Here is a 23,085-nt window from a genome sequence, read left to right on the forward strand (position 1 = left end):
CCCATTCAAAATTTCCCGAGAGGAAATTTTCTAGTTATCATAGTTATCAATTAATGACAGTTTAATGATGTCAAAGTCAGAGATGGGTGACACCCATCAAGGTGTGACTCCAGTGAGTCCTGCTGCAGACATTTGGAGTCACTCGTGGGGCTCCCTCTACCTGTGTGGCCCATGTGACTTAACCTGAGTTTTCAAACCTGTGTTTGTTTTGTTCTGAAGTCTCGTGAAGTAGCTGCTCGGTGTGGATCCAGTCCGGATCTCAGCCTCCAGGGAGGGCAGCCCTGCTCTCCACAGCGCCGCCCTCCCTCTCTCTCAGCCCGGCGTCTTCTACTCCAAATGGCGCTCACAGCAGCGTCCTGAGAGCCGCTCCTCCCGCTGCTCAAACACACCGCCCCGCTGATTTTACACCTCGGCTTGTCGGTACTAGCTTTGCTCTTTAAACATCTACGGACGTTTGAGGGGGAATTTGACCATTTTGGAGTTTTCTCCTTTCCCGGTGCATGAATGGAGTCGTCCCCGCAGGATTCGCCGAGCGACCCGGCCAGGAGCAGCTCTGAGCCCGCTACACCGCTCACGGAGACGCCGGCGAGACTGACGGAGACACAGCGTGGTGGAAAGCACCTGACGCCGGCCAGGAGACACGGCAGCCCCGGCCACAGCAAAGGTAAGACCGGTGGTTTACTCGTTTGACAGGGGCACAGCAGTGACAGCAGCCGGTGAGTGTTGTGTCTGTGTCGGGCTGCAGCAGCAACTTCCCACGGGCTGTGGAGCAGTTTGATCCGCTGCCACGCTGCACACACACACACACACACACACACACACACACACACACACACACACACACACACACACACACACACACAGAGTTTTCCAGGACTTGGGCCGCTCAGAGTCGGACACACACTGAACTGACACCCGCTAAGTTCAGCTGGAGCTGGAGGATCAGTCCCTGTGCTGTGTTACTGTGACATCTCAAACTTTGACTTTAAAAGGCTGAAACCAATGGATTTGACCCTCAGCAGTGTTTGTTGTTGTGTCCACAGCCTGCAGGTTGTGTTTGGGCCTGTTAATGCTGCAGCCTGCGGAGGGAATTTGGACAAAAACTGTTCTTCCATGTGTTGTTTTGTCTCTGTTTAAACATGATAGCAGCCTCTTGCACAGATCTAGCTCTGTGGAGACATAGGGCCTAGTTCTTCCACTTTGTTCACTGGTGTGCACCAAGCCCCTGAATGCAACCTATCCAAAACATTTGAGGTAACCCAAACTTCAGTGTCAGTATCACATGATTCAAATATTATTACAAACATGGAGGAAACAACAACGAGGAGTTTTGGAAAAGCGAAGCGTTTTCACACTACATTTATGAGCCTCTGCGCGCACCGTAAAATTTTTTGACCGGCGCAAGACGGACTCATGTTTTCATTCATCAATAATTAAAGTCAGAGGTTCAAAGAGGTTCACATACCGTCGTAGTTCCGACCATAAACGGCGATTTGGCTGCGTTATTCTCATGACTCGCCACGAAGGAAACGCTGGTCGGCTCGACCAGCATTTCCGCCACCACTAATAATAACAAAATAACGATAGAAACAGAACGATATTTATCGAAAATGGGCCCATTAACAAGTGTGGGTAGCGGACATTCATCCACATTAACGTGAGACTTTTTTATAACCGAATAGAAACTCCTCGTTGTCCCTTTAAGTTGAGTCTACTTCTGATTAATTGATTTGCAGATCAGGGGAATTTGATTTAGGTGATGGAATTAAATCAAATCAAATTGTGCTCAATGCAAAGACAAAACAATGAGTTGAAGGAGAACTACCTCTGATTTACTTGATTATGTGCAGAAATAAGAGGCATTTAAGTCACAGTATTATTTATTGAAGACGTGTATAATTGAAAGACATAATGAACCTAATTGAGGCATTTAAGGCATTTTAAGTTTTAAAACGTCAGTGTTCAGTCTGTGTGGCCTTATGGATCTTCTGTGGCCTGTTGTACTTATATTTTATCAACATTTTTTGACATTTCACAGACTTCGTAATTAATCGATGAACCTGAGACAGTACTGTTTGTTTCGAAACAGTTGCACACTTTCAGACACACACTTAATACCAGTGAGTGAAGTCATATCCCCCCTGTGTGCAGCTCTCAGGCCTGACGGCAGATTTTCCTGCAGCTCATTATTGGTATGCAGAGTGAGAAGGAGAGAGAGAGATAAAGAGAGAGAGAGGCGGTCAGATGGAGCTTCATTGAGTTTCTCAGAGCAGAGTCGGTTACGTAACAGCTGTTGAAGGAGAAGGAAAAAAACGTCAGTGAGTGTTGAACTGTGTGGAAACGGAGACGAGCAGATAGTGTGACTCTGTTTCTGAGATGCTGAGTCAAAGTGGGGAGCAGCAAGGAGCCGGGACCTGAGCAAATAATCAAAGATACATAAAACAGCACTCCTAGGGAGAACACAGTGGGTCATGTGCTGTGTCCAAGTACGGCTGCTAAATTTTAAGAGCTGTGGGTGGTGTAAAATCATCTCGTGGTTGGGTTAGGGGATTGAGAGTAGTAGAAAAAATGGTTCCATCCAAAATGTAATATATGTGATGTTTATGAATGAATTTATGGCCATTTGGGGAAGGCCGACATCAGTGACCGTGACAATACAAAGATAGATTTGTCTTCATGTTTTGAAGTTAGCAGTCTGGGGAGGGGGAGTGTGGTTTCTCACTCAAAACGCAGCAGTTTACACCACACTTGTGTTTGTCAGTCTCTCCCTCTGCACCTCCTCATTAAGCTCAAACAGCTGGTACGTGGTTTATTTGAGTCGTAGCTTCATTCAGTAAAAATTATTATCTGTAAGCAAAATAAACCCACGTTAACTCGCTGTTGGAACTAGATGATGTCACAGGGTCATTATATGACCTAGTGGTGCAGTTTGCATTCAAGTAATCAGATTACTAAAAGAGGGTGGTATGAAATGAACATGGCAACATCTGGGGACCCCGGAGGTCTGAGCCCAGCTTGTGATCCAGCCTTTAGGGCTCTGGCTTACTTAGCCTATATGGATGTCAGACCATCCTCCTGTTAATTTATTTAGTTTATGCATGTGTCATTATGTATATCTAAATGGACATGAACATGATATCTTTAAAAATAAGTTTATAATGCCAAGTTTGAAACATTGAAGAACCAGAATCTGCAGTTCCTCTCCTGAGCCAGACCCCATAGACTGACGTGTTTGTTAGAACTCTTCAGCAGAAACAACATGTTTGGTCTCTACAGCTGATTTCCTTTTTTATGAAGACTGTAAGGGGATAGATTTTTAACTATTAAGGCTTAAAGTTTTCCATAATTGCCCAAGCCAGCGTGTGCCCCCCTGTCACCTCTTTACCTCTTTAGTGTCAGGAGCTGAAAAGATGGCCATATCACTTTGATTTTCAGAAACTTGTTGGTGATACTACAGAGGCCACGTTCATCTTTATTTACAGTTTATTTTTGCATGTGGGATAAATTTGACACAGGCTCTGACCGGCAGCTTGAGGCTGAGAGGAGTTTGTAAATCAGTGGGTTGTCCTGTGGTTTGTGTTGCGTACAGTCGAAATGATACCAGACGTGTAGTAAGACTCTTTATTGCTGTCCCTTGCTGAAAATGCAACTTTCACACAAACAATTTGCTCAACAGCCACATATAGGGACTTGAATGTGTCTGTGTTTGCAGGGAAACAAAAAAAAATCAGTTGAACTCTGATTCCATGCACGCTGTCCTGCAGTTGAACCATCTCAGTGGTTAAGTGCTTAAAGGTTAGTTTGTCCAGCTATTGTCAAAATGTCTGTGTGCTTTTAAAAGCTCTGTTATTCGTGACTGACAGAGCAGACTTGACCTCTGTCCAGGGGAAGGACACAGATGAGACAAGTAACTGATGTGAGGGGTCAGAGGTTAAAGGTCTGACTTTATTTTACTGTTGGAAACTGTTGTTGATGAAAATAGCAACAGTGCTGATGATTATTTCACTAAACGTTACCTGAACGTTAAACGGATAGTTCACCCAAAATTCAAATTGCACTCATTATCTACTCACCCTCAGTCAGTGCGATTACTGACGCCGGCGCAAATTGCGCCGGATTTGGATGGACCAAATCACGCGCAATTTGTATTGGAAGAGAAGCTTCTGCCACAAACAAGCTTGAAATATAGACTTATTTAATTTTTTCGGAACAATTTCGCATTTCGGGGCTTCAATTTAATTTGGATGTTTTTTGGTGTGTCTTTTTGTTACGAAGACAGTTGGTATCCATTTGCAACCGGTATAATGGACATGCACTGCTACACCGAGACCCCCTGTAACTTAGAGAAGCCACGGAGGACTCTGAAACTTCTCCCAGCCCTTAGTCCACATGGGGGTGATAATGATTAGATAATAGATAATGAGTGCAATTTGAATTTTGGGTGAACTATCCCTTTAACTCTTTGAGTGCCAGACCTTTTATAAAATGGTCAGTGCCATGTGCCAGCGTTTCGGGGCATTTTGAGTAATATGTCAAGACCCAGAGAGTATTTTGTACTATGACTCTGAAAACACCAAACAGCTCAAAGGAAAGAGGAGACTCTCTATTTAACTAGGGAAAAACCATTTGTTTGTACCTTGTTCCATTCTTAATTTATCTTAAGTTGAATAGAGCCTGGTTGCACCAAAAAGACCACTTTTTTTCTAGAAAGCTGAGAAAAATGCATTTTTGTGAAAGAGAGTCTCTCAAGAAAAACAGTGATTTATCCGTTTTTAATTTTGGCTTCAAAAACATGTAAGACATCTGAAAATTTCATTTCACATGTTTTTTCATTGTAAAAAAAAATAAAATAAAATAAAATACAACAAGTAGGAGTCTTACTCTGCAGAGTGATGCCTGCTCTCCTACTCCTCCTGCAGTTGCTGCCCCCTCACCCTCTCCTAACCCCCTCCCCCTCCCCTCCCCTCCCCTCCTTCTCCTGCTGCTGCTTCCCCTCGTCTCTGCAGTAGGGAGGGAGACGTCGTGGCGTCTTCAGCCTCTCTGCTGGACGCGGCCGCGGCAGCGACTCACCGCGCTGATCTCTCGGTTCGTCGTCACGTCGGTTAGACAGCAGCTGGTGAAACTGACTCCGCGATCCGCCTCCGCTTCGGCATTTCGCTGCTGATCATCTAGATGAGTTTACCTTTCCTGCCTCCTCCGATCACTTCATGCTGGAGCTATGCTAATAGCACCGTGGCTAAGCTTTCCTCCAGCTCCACGTTACACTTGTTCCAGGCTCTGCACGTCGTTTTTCTCTAGAAATAGAAACTTTTCCCAACTTTTTTATCTCTGTACCGATCGCACTCGTCTTCTCCTTCCTCTTCACTTCTTGCTCTGATCTACAGTCTTCTTCGTTCTACACATCCCAGAAGCCCCAAAATTACTCACAGTGCGCGCAACAGCGTCCCCATTTACCAGCCGCAGAAAAGTGCATTTGACGTATATATACGTCAATGGCACTCAAGCGTTGGATTTTGATTGACGTATATATACGTCAATGGCACTCAATGAGTTAATGAGGAGGTGAAACACCTGAATGTTGCACGATGTCATTACTCCTCTGAAATCACTGCCTCTACTCAGAGAAGGAGGAGAAGACAAAGTGTTTTTAGAGTAACTACATCCTGCTTTTACACCACTATTACACTACATTTCTCCCATCAGCCCCTGCGTGGGGCTCTGACAGCACTGGGCAGCTCTGTCAGCGACCAGCTGCTCCACCCGCCGCCTTCAAAGGAGTCGTAGCGCAGGTCTTCTCCTGCTGCTGCTGTCAGACTGTGGAACCAGTGGAGACTCCAGTGGTGTGTGCAACATTCCTCTGAAACACATGCAACCATTTCCTCCCCATTGCTCCACACATGTGCAACATAACACACTAACACTATACATAAATCTAATGCAGTTGTGATGCACATACATGTTTGCTATCTCTAACTACACTGCATGATGCACCCTCATCTACATCCTGCTACTGTAATGATACTAATTGGGATTAATAAGGTTCATTTTATCTCATCTCATTTCATTAGGCCGAAAATCACAGTGGTCCAGAGGACCTTATGCACTGGAACTTAAGAAAACACACGCAAATACACAAACATGCTACAGATTAAAAAAAATAAAAAAACTATTTGATAACCCATGCTTCAAAAACTCACAACACACACAACAGAAATGTTTGTGGGGCCTTTTTTTGAAAAGTAGTGAGTTTGTTTGGTTTATTATAATCTCATGTAGCCTACTGTTAGTTTAGTATTAGCCTTAAGCCAGGTCTGTCACTTTTTTGTGTCCACGACAACACCATAAGACACAGTTTTCCTAAATGCGTTTGTGACACACAAATTAATTTGGACAGGGAAATGTAACAGATATTTAACAGAGAAGAGAGTCAGCAGCGCATGGACATAAATCACAACTACTGGTCAGGACTTAAAATCACATGACATAAACTGTGTCCCATGTGAACAAGCAGGGACACCTCATTGTATACGGGCTTCTCGACATTCATTGTTAGTGCCTTCTTTTGGTACCAAAAAACACAAAACAATCCTGCAAATTCAAACAGAAAAGGTTTAAGATGAGATCAGAAAATAAAAACATCAAGAGTTGTGGTTTATCAAAAGTTACAACTGTTGTCAGCTCTTTGTGTTGACTCACTCTCAGTTGACAGTTGTGTTATTTCTGACGGCACCTGAATGTAGCAGACATGTGTTACGCAAGAGTTGACGGGCTGGAACGGCATGAAGCCCAAGGCCCTGCAGTGACAGAGTGTCACCTTCTTCAACACAGACCTGAGAACAGCTCTAAGGCTTTGACCTGTGACCCAAGAACCTGGTTCTGTGTCTCCCTGTAGACCAGGTCCTGTCAGGACCCAGGCTCTGAGGAGAACGGCCTCACTGTCCAAACTAGTGTTGTCACGATACCAACATTTTGGTACCGGTATCGGTACCAACATGTTTTTCGATACTTTTTGATACTTTTCGGTACTTTTCCAAATAAAAAGAGAACACAAAAAATGTCATTATTGGCTTTATTTTAATAGAAAATCTTAGAACTATAACATATGCATCAGTAAATAATCAGTAAATCGGTAAACAGTCACTGCTGCTGCAGGATTAAAATTCCATCTATATTAATCTGAACTCTTCCTGAATTAAAACATTAGTGGTCTGTTTAAAGCTCCAGTTGGTAAGTTGACGAAAGTGAAAGTAAACTCCGCGACTTGGTCGGACATTTCAAGACAATACTCCGTCAGGTCCCTTTATGAACCTCTGCCAAGCGCCCCACACACACACAGACACACACAAAGTAGCCATGAACGCACCCACAGAGAAAAAAAAAAAAAAAAAAAGATGTACCGTATCCATAGCACGACGTGTAGGAGCGGCGATTGGCTGCTCCTCCTGCTCCCTCTACCTGACTGGTGGAGAATCGTCGGGCGCGGTGGATTTTGGCAAATACGATTACAGGCTGTAGGTGGAGCCAGAGGAGTTGGATTTTGTCCTAAATTACTCATTTAATGTCTGACCATCAGAATATAGTGACAATTCCAGCAAATATGACTGAATAATTGTTACCAACTGAAGCTTTAATGAATGAATGAATGATATGAATATCAACTTGTTTTCTTTGCATTATTTGGGGTCTGAAAACACTGCATCTTTTTTGGTTATTTTGACCAGTTGTAATTTTTGGGAGAAATTGTTATCAGAATGAAACACAAACGTTCATGTTACTCAAACACACACACCTATTGTTTCCCATACGTTGATTCTGCCCCCCCCCCCCTCTCTCTCTCTCTCCGCGTAGCGCTCCTTCGCTGTGCTCACTCACTCACAGAAAGAGAGACAGAGAGAGCGAGCATGCCAGTGGTGATCCGCGGTACAAACGAAACCTATCAACCAGCACTATTTGCATTAATTAACGAGTCTGTGGCGGCCCGTCTCTCTCGCGCGCGGCGCGCACACACACACACATAAACACAGGCACATGGACAGGTGGCGCTGTAACGGCAATAAAAACAGCACCTTGCTTCGTTTGTGACTCGCTCGCCTCGGCTCAAATTACAATGCGGCGACTTCACGTGGCGACGTCACCGCTGCCGGCGGCGCAAAATGAAAGTACTGGTCCCATCTAAGCGCAGTATGGTACCGTTTTAAATGCGTCAGTACCCCGGTACCACTCTAGTACCGGTATACCGAACAACCCTAGTCCAAACTCTGCCTCAGAAATGGTTTCAATGGCTTCAAAATATCATCTCATCGTAAAAACAAACTGTTCTTTAAACCTCTCCCTGGTCTCACTCTCCTGTCTTTCGTCATATGTCTTCTTGTACTCTGTGTGTTACTGTCCTCACTTGGTTTTGATGTCATGTCATTTTTTTGTCACTGTTTTTAGGGGCCAGGCAGCGTAAGCTTCCATTGTTATTGGTATATTCTTCTTTAGGGTCCGGGCAGCACAGCTGCCAGGACACTATTGTATTCTTCTTCTTCTTCTTCTTCTTCTTCTTCTTCTTCTTCTTCTTCTTCTTCCAAGGAAGTCATACTTCCCATGGGTGAAAACTCACCAAACTTCACAGAAACGTCCGACCCCATGCCAGATTCACTCAACTCTAAGGACATGTGCCCCCCCCTCCTAGGGGGGCACAATAAGCGTTTACATTTAAAAACTTTAAAAATTCCTACCAAACCAACGGTAGATGCTACAGTGTTGAAACTTCACCACAATGTAGCCTCAATACTGCTGAAACTTTTGTCCACTTAAACTTATTACAAATTATGAAGTCCATCACTCTGTTTTTTTCAATAACTGTAAAACTTTTAAAATGTATCTCCTCCCACAATTTTTGCTCAATTGACACCAAACTTGCTAGAGAGCATCTCCACACTGTCCTCCACAAAACTTGTTTCTCGGATTTTTGATTAAGCAAAAATTGAGCCTACAGTGCATGAAAACGTTTGACTGTAAACACTACTGTAAACATATACCATCAAATTCTTGATAAATACATTTTCAATCTTCCTGAAAAAAAATGACAATATTCTGGAGTCATGGTTGATGAAGTTTGGCAAATATCAGAATTTTATCTCAAAAACTGAATTTTTGAGAACATTTTGAATTCTGCTCTCATGGGAACAACTGCAGTCAATGTGAGAGTGGAATTTATAAACATCATATTTTCTCTTATGAAGCAAAACACTTATCATTAAAAACAAATCACCAACATTTCCATGCTGTCAAGATGCAATTTATGTATTATCAGATTTTTGTTTAGATGACTGAATTTCTGAAATTTTGACCATTTCATCACAACAGCTGCCCGGGCACTGACTCACCTGAGTGGATAAATGAAGCTACACAGCAGGTCTCACTACCAGCCAATTAGCTCAGCGAGTTAGGAGCTTGTTCTTGGTGTCAGAGGTCGTGGGTTCAAGACCCAGCAAGGGCGATGATGATGATGATAGATCAAAATGTCAGTTGTTCTCAACATGAAACACAAGACAATTGTCCTAATGGTGGCATCACAGCAAGCCTCTAAATTTAAAAATCCAAATAGCTTGGACTGGACCATGTGCGAAGGCTCCTAACATCTTAGACTCATAGTAGATGTTTGACTAATACATATCATTATTTTACCTCAAAAACTGATTTTTCTTTTTACTGTGGTTTCAAATCTGCCTACACGACAGTGAATGGCTTACTCAATTTGTGAAGCCACTGTTGAATGCCACTTGTCAATTAGCTCAGTGCGATAGACAACGGTCTTTGGTTCCCGAGGTTGTGGGTTCAATCCTCAACTGATGCAAATTGAACATTATAAGGTCAACTGTCTTGTCTTCCTATTCTCCTGTTTGTTGCTCAGAATTGCCTAAATTTGCCCAAAAGTAGCCCGGACCCGACCCATCGCTGCGCAGCAGCTATAATCTTCTTCTTGCTCCTCCTCCTAGGAAATCCTACTTCTCATATATGAAAAACCACCAAACTTTGCACATGCCAGATTTACTCAACTCCAAGTATGTCAATATTCCTAATGGATAATAATTTTAAAACTTTGAAAATTCCCAATAAACCAACCGTGTGTGATGCACTACGTACGTAGCTCAGTGAGTTAGAGGATCATTCTTGGTGTTAGAGGTTGTGAGTTCAAGCCTCAGCTCAGCCAGAACAGATATTGTAATGCTGATGTCCTTGTCATTTGTCGCTTGTTACCCAGATCTGCTTAAATTTGGCCAAAATTGCCTGGCCCCGAACCACTGCTGAAGCAGCTTTGATTTTTTCTTGGTCTTCTTCTTCTCCTTCTCTGGGATCACTACAGTGTCATGGTACCTCGAGGTTTCTCATTCTCGTTCACACAGCTCGTCTCCCTCTCTTTTTTCCTCTTCTTTGATGCAGCTTTAGCATCATTACAAACAATAAGCCTGAAACATTTATCACCAGCGTTCAGAGCCTCAGCCTGTGCAGCGTCTCCTCTGGATGGATTTGTGGGTAATGAAGCAGCTCAGTCAGACAGGATGTTCACGACAGCTCTGTTCTGTGGCTTTGTGGTTCAGTCTTGTGACTTCCTGTCACGTCGACACATACAGGTGAGACAGAGGTCATGGAGAGCTTGAATGAGGATGTCTTTGAATTCTTTGACTAATTATGACACAATTTTAAACCAAGTGTGTAATGATAAAATGAACACAGAAAAGGTCAAAGGTGAGACTGTAACCCTGTTTTCTGCGTCTTGGCTAATTCTAGTTTGTATTATATTATATTTCTGTTTTAATATATTTCATTCTATTTTGTAAGAAAACAAAATTATGTTTATTTTGATCGTAACGCAACGCAACACAACACAACACAACACAACACAACACAATGTATAATCATGTCCTCTATAATTCTGTGGCATTTACAGTACTCTTCAGTACATATAGATATTATATTTCTTGATGGTTCAGGTAAAAATGATGCTCCCAGTAAAGAGCAATTCAAACTTTAATAAGGCGTAATACAGTAAATTCTAACAGCACCGTCACCTGGTGCCACTCTGCTCAGACCTTAGATCAGGTTTTCATAAGCTGTTTGTGTCACTTTTACTGAATTTGGACCTGACTGCGACTGCGACCCAGTTTGTAATGTGTGTGTGTATACAGTATGTGAGTTATTTTGGCCAGCAGGTCCCTGGTGGTTTTGGTGGTCTGGCTGCCAGAGGAGGTCAGGATGTGACTTCCAGTATTTTGATTTGTGGATTGGGGTTGAATTAAACTGGAGATTCAATGATCTGTTTCAGGACGTGATCAGCTGAAGTCAGACAAACAGGGTCTAAGTCTCTGAAGATCTCTGAGATGGAAACAGTTTCTTCAGCTTCATTGTGACTCTGGCTTCAGAGTCTGGATCAGACTCATATATTGTGATATTTGGCAGAAACAGTAATCGTTGATTATTGATGGAAATCTGATGTTTCGTGACTATTGGAAGGGTTCATCAGGTTCAGGTTCGTTCTACATGAGAGGACACAGAACAGGTTTTATGGGTAATATTTTCTTTGATTGACGGAAACACTTCAGATTTGTTGATAGCTGTGCTCGTACTTCAGGTTATTTAACTCCCTCTCCCTCCCTCATCCTTCCCCCTCCCTTTTACATGAGCTGAATTACTTGACTCTGATGATAATTACCCAAAGTGCCTCTCTCTCTCTCTCTCTGGTCTGAAGCCAGCTGTTAATTAGCCTGTTGACGGCTCCTTTGTGCGGCAGCGGCGGGCCTGTTTGGCGAACACGCTACGCTGCCTCCCCCCGCCCCCCGTTAAAAACAGAAGAGAGCTGTTGTGGAAATTTCATTATCTGTGTCAGGATTGGATCCAGCTGCAGAGTCAGTTGTAGATGTAGATGTAGAAGAGGAAATATTCTGGTCATTAAGAGCTGGTAATTTAATAGATATTGATATTCATAGATGTTGGACAGATTAACTTCTCCTCACCACCAAAATGAAGTTAATAATTTGAACATGTGATTTACACTAACAGTATTTATTTACAGTCTGGTCACAGCTGCAACATCACCACTTTACTGTGACATCATAGTTTCACTTTCACATCCATCACCGATGGTTTCACATGAAACTAGTCTCTAATGATGAAATGATGAGGACGATCTGTCTGAGTGACAACAGCTGATCAACTTCTCTTTATCTTCCTGCTGCACATTTTCATTAGATTAACTGATTAATCAGTTTCATTGATTACATTTCTAATGAACATTTTAATTTTTCCTCTGCTAATAATAGCCTGGATCCACATGTGAAGCTTTCGGTCAAAACTTTACATTCTAACAGTTCCCATGATCCTCAGCTGCAGTGCATGTTAGCTTGCTGGTGTTGGAATTTAGTGCAGAGTAGAGCTGAGGCACTTTAAAACTCTGCAGTTGTTGTATTAATATTTTCATGATTGCTGTGTGTGTGTGTGTGTGTGTGTTTTGAGGTGAAGTGTCGGTGCAGGATTAAAGTGAACCATCATCTCTCTGCTGTGAATCCTGATCAGCTTCTCTCTGCTCGCCGGGGCCTTGTCAGCCGCTGCCTTTGATGTCAGTACATTTTTTCCAGTGTCGACGGAGGTGGGGTGGGTGTGGGAGGGGGAGTGATTTGCATACAAAGCTATTCTTGCTACTCTTTGTTCTTGCACTGAGTGTGGAAGAGTAATTGTCTTCATCAGTCAGAAGAGTTTATCTTGTTGGTTGGGTGCAGACTTGGCATGACATCAGGCGGCAGGAAGAAAACGAAGAATGGATAAAAAATCTGTTGGATTAAAGCTGAGACGTGTGTGTGTGTGTGTGTGTGTGTGTGTGTGTGTGTGTGAGAGACAGAACTTTAACAGAGTCGACGTGGTCCAGTGCAGCAGACTCCCTCCCCTCAGACCAGGTTGTACAGGTACTGGTTCCTCACCAACTTTAACTCGGGCATCCTATAGAACTAGCTCCCGTTTAACCAGGAGAGGTCACCATGGCAACAGATGCTGCAGAGCTGAGCTCCTCTTGAGCAAGTTCAGTTTATGACTGCTACAGGATCCTGACAGGGACATATAGCGAACGATAGAGCAGAGGCATCATCATCATGAAAACAGAGCCTCTAACAAATAGAGGAGAGTTCAACACGTTCAGTAATCACATCACAGCTGCTTTTAAAGAGTCTTTGATTCCTGACAATGATGAAGCTTTAGTCTTCTTCATCATCGCATTTCAGAATAACAGGAGAAGACTCTGGATACAAAAACCGAAGCTCTGATGTCTCTGATTAGAACAATGATCCTCACACTGTTAATTAGCAGCTTATCACAGACTGAACTCCTCCGCTCTCCCTGACTGTAGCTGCACAAACACTGACAGTTTTGAAATCTGCATCAGGAGGTAGTTTTGTGTGTGTTTGTCCTGAACCACACTGGGCTTAGTGCAGGGATGAGACGTAGTCCAGGGGAGAGTAATTATGATACAGAGCCACCACCACAGAGTTGACACAGAGTTTTCCGTAGACACAGGTGGAACATCAACATGGCAGAATGAGCTAATAACACTGAGGAGATCAGCATCTCCTCAGTCGTCTGGAAGTGGTTTGTGGGGAATCAAAATTCCAATCTGGATCAAACCACTGTCACTGTAAAAGTCTGTGGAGACTAAAAGCAGCCGCACGACTCATTTATTCAGCGTCAAACAGAGGCAGCAGCTGAGTGGGAGGAGCCTGTGGCACTGACAGCTGTAGAGGACAACTACCAGCTAACATGCAGCTAACATCAACTGGTAGGCTACCATAACCAACAAATATTAGTAGCTAACACTGGTAGCTAACATTAGGTGTAAAGGTGTACAGAAAAGAAAATTTTATTTAAGCCCACTCTGGGTCATAAAATTAGTGTAATAACTCATCTATCAGACGATGTAGGCCAAACTTTGTGCAAAATTCTATTTTTGAGTAAATCCGGGATGAAAGTGTGTATTTTTTTCTCGCATTGGATAATGCAGGCGCACGGATTAAACGTCAGCCTGTACACGATTCACCAGCCACTGATATTGGATCCGTCATCCGTCATTCAAACGTCTGAGACACGCACACACACACGGAGCTCGGGCTCGCCCCAAGCTTTGAATATCCTGCCCGCTCGATAACGACCAATCAAATTCGTTTTCCTTACTTGGGTTCGCGCCGTATTAAGTTTCACTTTCACCACGCGCTGCGCTGCTGTTATGCATGCGCGCTTCTCTGTATGCGTGTGAGAGGATGCGGAGATGAATGAAGGCGATCGTCCGACGGCAGGGGGGCGGCGGCGAATATCGCTACATTTTTATTTTTTTTAAGACGTTAGTTTAGGCGGCAGCTCTTTGTTGTTAAGGCGGCCGCCTTAACAGGAAAGCGCTGCGGGAAACCCTGTGCTTTATGTCTTTATCATTGATTAGTTTCGACCACTGATAGATCAATAGGTGAAGCTGATATTGATTTTCTGTTGGATTAGAAGATGAACGACTTCAAACGGTGTTGAAGAGAAAGGGCTCATTTAAACAAATGAACTCAGTACACAAACAGTAAATGAAGGATCATCTCTTATAATGAGGGGCCATGATCTGAAGCGATGCAGCTACCTACCACAGCTGCGTGTGTGTGTGTGTCCCTCCGGACTCTGAAATCAAAGAAAAACTAAAGAAGTTCTGCCTCTGATTATTTTCCTCCATGTGTATCCACCAGGGAGCCACGCATGATGCAAAGTGTTTGTTTTTCTCTCTGAGATGAAAAAAGTGAAAGTGTGTGTGTGCTGATTTGCATCAGTGTGTTGCCGTCCAGCTCGTCCTTCAGTTCATCATCTGCAGAAGAAAAAAGAAAATGAGCAGCACGCACGCACGCACGCACGCACACACACACACACACACACACACACACACACACACACTCACACGCCTAAATGAATGATTCAGCTGTCAGCAGAAGTCAGCAGCTGTTTACTCTGGTAATTTCCATCACCCTTCTCATCTGCCAACAGTGACAAGTTTAGTTTAGTTTATTATTACGGGACAGTGTACAATACCATTAATCAAGAACAGAGAAGAGATGGTTGTACCAGATTTAGCCACTAGGGCTAATTTCCATCTGTAGTCCCAACATAAAACTCACAATACAATCACAATAAAATACAGTTTGCAGAAAAATACAGATCACAGTAAAATACAGGAGAAACCCAAGACATAGAACAACACAGGTGAACTCTTGGACGGCACAGAGGCAACACACACACCGTCGCACAAGTAGCCACATGGACAACAGAGGGACAACATTGAAAACACAGACATACATCTCCTCATTCGGAATAGAGGAACACAGAACACCAAAAAAGAAATAGTTGGCAAAGTGCTTATAGTAGCAAGATGTTGATTGTCATACATGGTATGACATGGTATATGTGTGGTGGACATATCAGTACAGTAACTGTGTAGTGGACAAAGTGCAAAGTGCTCATAGCAGCATAATTATTCACAGTATTGATAGTAATAAACAAAGTAATAATAAGTAAAACATGAAAGTGGCAACAGTGGCAGATGTAATACCAACGATGGTAGTTCTCAGTTACAAAAAATAAAAAGTTACCAACTATGATAATGTGACAGGTGTATCTATGGATATCAGATGAAAACAGAGACAAAAAGTGCTAACGAAGAAGAGAAACAGCCCGATGAATCAGCAACTTTGATGGCAAAGGAGCCATTTCTTTGTGGCAAGATAGAAACTGCGATAGTTTTTGTTGGTCTTCAGGTCGTTAGGGAGACTGTTCCATTCACCAATGGCCTTAACAGAAAAAGCTGATTGGCCAAAGGTGGATTTTCGAAATGGAATTTTACAGTCTCCACACGTCGCAGATCTTAAAGCTCTTGTTTTGTTTTCTGAGCAAGGAAGGACAATTTTTTTCAGTGGAGGAGGAGCTGTATTATTAATTATTTTATGAACTAGACAGATGTTGGACAATTTACAGATATTATTAAAACTTAGTAAATTATGTTTGACAAGAATGTTGCAATGATGGTGCTGTCTGGTTTTCTTGTCCATGACCTTCAATGCCTGTCCGTAAAGAGACCTGATTGGATTAAGTGTAGTGTGATTGGCCTGAGACCAGCATGGCATACAGTATCTTAAGTAGGGAAGTATCATGGCATTGAAGTACATTATAGCAGCACTGGATGTTAAAGAGTTTCTGATGTGGCGGAAGTTCATGAGATTAAATTTCAAGGCGTGAGACATTTTTTTTAGGTGTTTTTTAAAATTCAGATTAGAGTCAAGGGTGACCCCCAGCTATTTAAATACCTCCACAGTTTTTATCGTTTGATTGTTTACAATTATTTTAGGATATACATATTTCTTGTTCTGTTTGTGGAAGTACATGGCCACTGTCTTGTCTGTGTTCAAAGTGAGGTGTGTCCGGTGGAGCCATTCTGATATTCTCTCCATAGCGTTTGAGAGTGTAACAGCCACTTCTTCATGATTTTTCCCGTGGGCAAAAATGACTGTGTCATCCGCATACATTATTGTTTCTACGTTGTCACAGATAGTAGGTAGGTCATTAATATAAATACAAAATAAAAGGGGGCCAAGGATTGAGCCTTGGGGAACACCCATGCTACAGCTTTGAAAGGAAGACAGATTATTTTTGATCCTAACGCACTGGGTGCGCCCCGCCAGGTAGGACTGCATCCAACTGAGTACATTTTCTTTAAATTTAGTTAGCTTGGAGAGAAGAATTGAATGATTCACCGTGTCAAAAGCCTTGCGCGAGTCCAGAAAGACAGCCCCTACAACACCCCCTTTGTCCATCTTTCCCCTGACAACCTCTAAAAAATAGCAGCAGGCCGTTTCTGTTGAATGGTTTTTACGGAAACCAAATTGCATAGAGTGAAGTAATTTTTCATTATCAATATGAAACTTCAGCTGTTCCGCAACCTCCTTTTCCAGGACTTTAGAAATAGCAGGAAGTATGCTTATTGGCCTGTAGTTAGCCATTTCGTGTCGGAGTCCTGATTTAAAAACTGGGGTTACAATAGCAGACTTCAGGGTAGAAGGGAACACACCACTTCCTAGTGACAGGTTAGTAATGTGAGTTAGTGGTTCAGCTAGGCTGCTCTTATACTTTTTCAGGAAGGCAGGGTCGAGTCCCCATGTGTCCTTTGCTCTGGATTTGGAGAGAGAGGCAAGGAGTTTATCAATACCTGATTTGTTTACATTAAAAAAGTGCATTAGAGAATCAGGAGGCATGGAAAAGCTGAGTGACATACGAGATTGATTCTTTGTAACACATGATTGACTATTTTCACCACCTGCTTGAATATTTGTAGTACATATTTCTTTAAGATCACATGATTTTATGCTGTTTAGAACACATGATTGGTTGTTTGCAACACATGATATATCACAGGAAAGACAATTTATAATACATGATTGGCTATTTATAACACATGATTGGCTGTTAGTAATACATGATTTAAAGGATTCACCCAATTCCAACACTGAACTAATAGAATACGTGTTGAAAGTATTTGCCATCTGTAAGCCGTCTGTTACGGTTTTTTGTGCAGTTACCCTAAGTTCAGAGGGACTGCTGTAATTCTTGCTTTGATCCCTACCTGTTAATTTGTCAATGCAGGTCCAGATCATTTTACTGTTCCCCTGCGCTTGTTGTATAATATCAATGAAAAAGTCTGCTTTGGCCTTTCTGATCTGTCTTGTTGCTCTATTTCTAAGGGTTTTAAACGGTTACATGCTGCCATTCCGACATGCTGCCACTCCGACATACCGCCATTCCGACATTCTACTATTCAGACATGTCACCATTCAGACATACCACCATTCCGACATGTAAACGTCCTGCCATTCCGACAGTTTCGTCCCGCCATTCCGACAAGGCTTTAATTTCCATAAGGAAATGTGCGTTACTCCGAGCGGTGGTTAGGGTGTGTGTATGTGCGTGTTTGGTTCCGTTTTTTTTTTTTCATGTTTTAAGATGTGATACAGTCAGTGGAAGCTTAATAAATAAACAAACACAAAGTCTCGCCATTTACAATCACACACTCCGATGTCAGTTTGTAACAATTTCCCTTACAATAAGGATATAAGAGGAACTGGCACAACGCAGTCCTGCTGCAGGCGGATCTAGGCTCGCGCTACTGGTGCGTGCAGGGAAGCAATAATCAAAGTCGCTACTTAGTCTGAGTCTCTGTACTATTTCACTGAACTCAAAACGCGCCCATCACAGGCGGCATATAATAAACAATTACACACAGATCAACAGAACCCGAAAGCCCTCCCCCCTCCCACTGTCCATTAAGTCCCAGTCCCAGCTGTGGGAATGAGTGTGTATGTGTGTGTGCGGGGGTGCGCGAGCGCACAGTCAGTGTGCGTGTGTGTGTGTGTGTGTGTGTGTGTGTGTGTTGGCGCGTGGTGAGGGTGAGTGAGAGAGAGTTTGTTTGTCCTACTGTCCACACGAGAGAGACGCCGCGGCTCAGCCGAGGTGACCACGCCAGTCCTCTCCCTCGTCCCGCTTGGCTGAAAACAGGCCCGGCCGTGAGGTGTCCAAACGGGCCTTTATGACCCACAGGGTAATCCACCAGGAAAAATAATCCACTATGCCGCTTTGGAATTGCCGCCACGCCAGCCGTCCAAACGCCGACTGTGTCTCTCATTCTCCTCCCCTCTCACAACGTCACTTCCCCATTTAAACCCTCGGTCCCACTAATGCACTTTTACGCATTACGCACACAACTTACAGCAAAAAATAAACATTCATTCATTCATTACAGGTCCGCACGTCCCCGTGCGCAAACAACAAGGATAATTGATCATTTCCCTGGCCTAATACACAATGAAAAAAAACTGGGGAGCAAACATGCCAATCAACTACCCCAGCTGGCCAGGCAAAACCCAGTGGATCACTACAAGTTGTTGCAACTTTGGGGAATTTACTCCTGGTAAAAAGGCTTACAAACATGGACCAGGACAGCTTCATAATACGCACAAAAATCCAAAGGAAACGAAAGGTAACTTTTAAAAAAATAGCAACAGCATGAAGTAGTCAAAATATGTGTTTTACGCATCTGCCTGTTCAGCTCCGCTTGCATGACATTTCGGTCAGCGTACAGTAATCAACAGACAAGACGTCCGTTGTCCATGCTCACAATCATTACAACAAACGAAATTATTCACAGCAAATCATTTGGTGATTTGAAAGCCTATCAAATTGACATATTTTTGAATCGAAGATGGCAGTAAAAAATGATTGATTGTCTTTTGAGTTTTTTAGGCTTTAGAATAATGACTAATTGCCTAGTTTATGGGTCAGCTTGGAAAGGTTCGAGGCGAAGGAGACTCACGGTTTATGTGTTTGCCTCTTTCTTTCTTTTTTGCCTCCTGTTTGTGTCATTTTGTGGAGCAGTTAGGCTAAATATCCGCTGCTGTGCTCTGCTCTCTCCCTCTGCACCGAGCAAAACTTCACTTCCCTGCCTGACACTTCTTTCTGTAATTTTGATGCATGTTTGTTATTACCAGTTTCCATCGTATTTGTATAATTATTACAGCAGCAAAAGGAAATGCGCAATAGTAAATCATATGCATTAGGTTCTCAAATCAGCTGCCAATCTGCAGGGACTGCGCGTGTCATAAGATGAAAGACAAATGTGTACACAAGCAGGAAAGCTGGTCCATGGAAAAAAGAAAAGAAAGAGTCAGAGCCATCGCGCATCTCTCTCTCTCTCTCTCTCTCTCTCTCTCTCGGGCGGTGACACGCTGTCATTCATTTCAGCACTGAGACAGCGGACAGCGGCTTGGTCATAGTTCAGCACTACAAAATATCAGCAGTTCACTCTTCACCGATAAATCCATGGCACTGTCCATAGTTATGAGGCAGAAAGAACTCAACACCGTCTTCTCCCGAAGTACAAAAATATATTTATTTTTTTAATTCAAAAGACAACGTTTCGAGCGACTGGCTCTGCTTCGTATTTGACTTGTAGCCTACAGCAATAATATAATGATAATGATAATATTAATAATAATAATAATAATAATAAATTATACATTTCACATGTAAGGGGAGCTGAACATATAGTTTTCATTCACAAACCAATGTGGGAGAGCTCCAAGACGCGTGTGCCAGACGCACAGAGGCATGCGTAAAACACTGACCTGTTTAGTTAATCTTTTAGTTAATTTTCGTTTCTTTTGGATTTTTGTGAGTATTTTGGAGCCGTTTTGGTCCATGTTTGTAAGCCTTTTTCCCCCCCTGAATTTTCTAAAGTGCAGCAAGTGGGTTCGAGTGTATGATTGAAAGCACGGTCTGCTTCCCGTTCAAGGCCTATCTCCTCCTTCGTTGGTTGTGGAGTCCCTCTGCTTAAAATCTGAGGCTTTGAAATCGTCTGCCGTTTAAATTATTTGACCAATCTGTGTGCTTTAATGAGATGCACTGGACAAACGTGGGTAAACTGCTATTTTGCGCCGGCATATCATTAGTGCAAAATCGTGTTAAGCCTATTTATTTATTTATTTATTTATTTATTTATTCTTTTGGGGGGGGGGGGGGGGGTGCGGTGGGGTGGGGTAGGCTTTTAAAAGACTTGTGGCAACACGTTTAAAAAAGAAAAAAATACCGCCATTTCGACCTTAGGAGACGAAAATTGTCGGAATGGTGGGACGTTTATTAAAGGGTAAAGTGTTGCCATTCCGACAATTAGGGCGTAATGTCGGAATGGCGGCATGTCGGAATGGCGGTTGCCCCCCGTGTTGTGCGTACCTGGGATGCATGGATAGTGCGTTACTGCGTCCTTTCAGGGTTTAAAGCATCAGCGACACATGGGCACATAGCTGGCAAATAATTGTATGTTTAACAGGGTAGGGCCTTATATGAAATATTGAAACGGCCCCCAGATGTCTAAGGCCGCCACTGGCAGCGCAGCTAACGTTAGCTTGCTAATAAGCGAGCAATGCTAACTGATGCTAGCTAGCGTTAGCAACGTTTTTTGCTCAATATAAAATTGCCTTGCCTTGCCTTGCCTCAATCTATCTTATGAAAAGGCACTCTGTTTGCCAATATAATAAGTGTCAAGTTTAGTTACAGCCCAGTGACCCTGTTTGCATAGTTAAAAAATCCCTAATGCATTTTAATGTGCTGTATTTTGAAGGATTTGGCAACAGGCTTTCCCTGGCTCCTCAGTGCCCCACTGCAGCTCACAGTGCAGCCTCAGACCTTCTCATCGTGAAGCAGGTAGTATAACATCACACATATAGAGAATTAATTATATATGCTACGTATGTATACTGTTGCATACAGGCGGTACTACTCCAACACTATCTAATAATAATAATACTTATCTGACCTCCAGTTTTAATACATTCTGTGACAGAGCTGTTGTATGGGATTGCAGGTTGGACAGGGTATAGTAAACCAACCATTTACCTATTATCCTAGCTTTCCAGGCACAGCCCAATATGTGTCATGGTTCAAATTAATAGGTAATTTTCTTTTTTCAGGGCTGCTGACAGTGTGCCAAACCCAGCTGATCTCTGTTTACTAACTGGCCGGCCTGTTGTGGGGAAGCTGAAGGAAACATTGAGACGCAGGAGGGAACTTGTGCAAAAATAAAGCAGGTAAGAGTCTTATTGTGATTTCTGATGGAAAAGTATCATAACTTGTATTTTAGTTTGTATGTCTTGTGTTATTAATGTACTGTAATTTTCTGCCTTTCACATATGTCTCTCAGGTCTGTCAGCGTTTTTGGCTCCTCATGGGTTCTCTGAGAGTGGAATACTCCAGGTCATCACAGACTCTACGAGAGTGCAACACTGTCCTGTCCTCCTCTGCTGCTGCTCCCCTTTCCACATCCATCCAGAAGATCAACAAGGAGGAAGCTGTTGGCATCTTCACTGCACAGCATTCATGATTTAATACAGGACGTTGATACCTGCACAGAGGCTTTTCATATTCATAACACTCTATATATTTTTTAATGGGTCAGATGGTATATTTTTCTTTTTGATTATTAATAACATTTGGCACATCTGCATAATAGTTGCAGTGTTTGGTAAGTTAACACTTAACATGTGTTGTACAGGATGTGCTTAATTGTGTTAACTTTAATTCAAGAACATAATTTATGAAGGACATGTTTGTTAGCAGTCTTAGGCTGCTGCTGCTGCTGCTGCTGCATGCAGGTTTAACCGTCAAATGCAGATCTGACTGTTGGTACCCTTGTGTTAAAGAAAGAAAACTCTATATGGGCTCGGCCCAGTGGACAATCTGTCTGCTGTATGCAGTGTAATGGTATTCCTTTATTTTTATTTTTCTCTTGCACTAATAGTATTTTAAAGATATTTATGCTGTTGCAAAATGTTGTTGTGTTACACTTGTGTACTAAATGTCAATAAAAGTCTTAAGTCTGTGACCTAAATATATATGTGTGTGTGTGTGTGTGTGTGTGTGTGTGTGTGTGTGTGTGTGTGTGTGTGTACACGTGTGTGTGTGTGTGTGTGTGTGTGTGTGTGTGTGTACACGTGTGTGTGTGTGTGTGTGTGTGTGTACGTGTGTGTGTGTGTACATGTGTGTGTACATGTGCAACTGAAAGTTATTCCTAATATTTTGTTCACTCTGTAATCATAGGCCAGGTGAAAAATATTAGGGACACTAGTCAATAATATTTTGCACCTGGCCTATGATTACAGAGTGAACAAAATATTAGGAATAACTTTCAATATACTGCACCTTTACAACACTATCACGATATCAGTAATAAACATTCAGTAGAAAGTCATAAAATAAAACTCAGAGTAATAAACTATGTCTGCCTCAAACGTACTCCTGTCTGCTGGCCTGGAGAGGTCCATGCTCCTGTCTGCAGTGCATGTAAGTAATAGGTGTATTTAGGACAGTGTTTATCTCGCCCTTCTCTCTCTCTCACGGACGGTGACGGTAAAGTGCTCCCGTAGTGTGCACGGATATTAACGAGTATGAGACATGACGTAAACAAGCTCTTTAATTTCTGTCATTGGTAAGTAG

General features: G+C 42.7%; 1 protein-coding gene across 1 annotated transcript in view; it reads left to right on the forward strand.

The window, feature by feature from the left end:
- The first annotated feature begins 427 nt into the window (after positions 1 to 427).
- Positions 428 to 23,085, forward strand: part of LOC146990099 (nuclear receptor ROR-alpha A-like) — a 223,922-nt gene continuing 201,264 nt past the window's right edge. Inside the window, exon 1 of the mRNA XM_085768942.1 lies at positions 428 to 664. Coding sequence (XP_085625068.1) covers positions 505 to 664 — 160 coding nt within the window. The 5' untranslated portion in view covers positions 428 to 504. The remainder of the gene's footprint in view (positions 665 to 23,085) is intronic.

The sequence above is a fragment of the Trachurus japonicus genome, chromosome 3, assembly GCF_045865225.1.
Source record: "Trachurus japonicus isolate A0001 chromosome 3, Traja_1.0".
Classification (NCBI taxonomy): domain Eukaryota; kingdom Metazoa; phylum Chordata; class Actinopteri; order Carangiformes; family Carangidae; genus Trachurus; species Trachurus japonicus.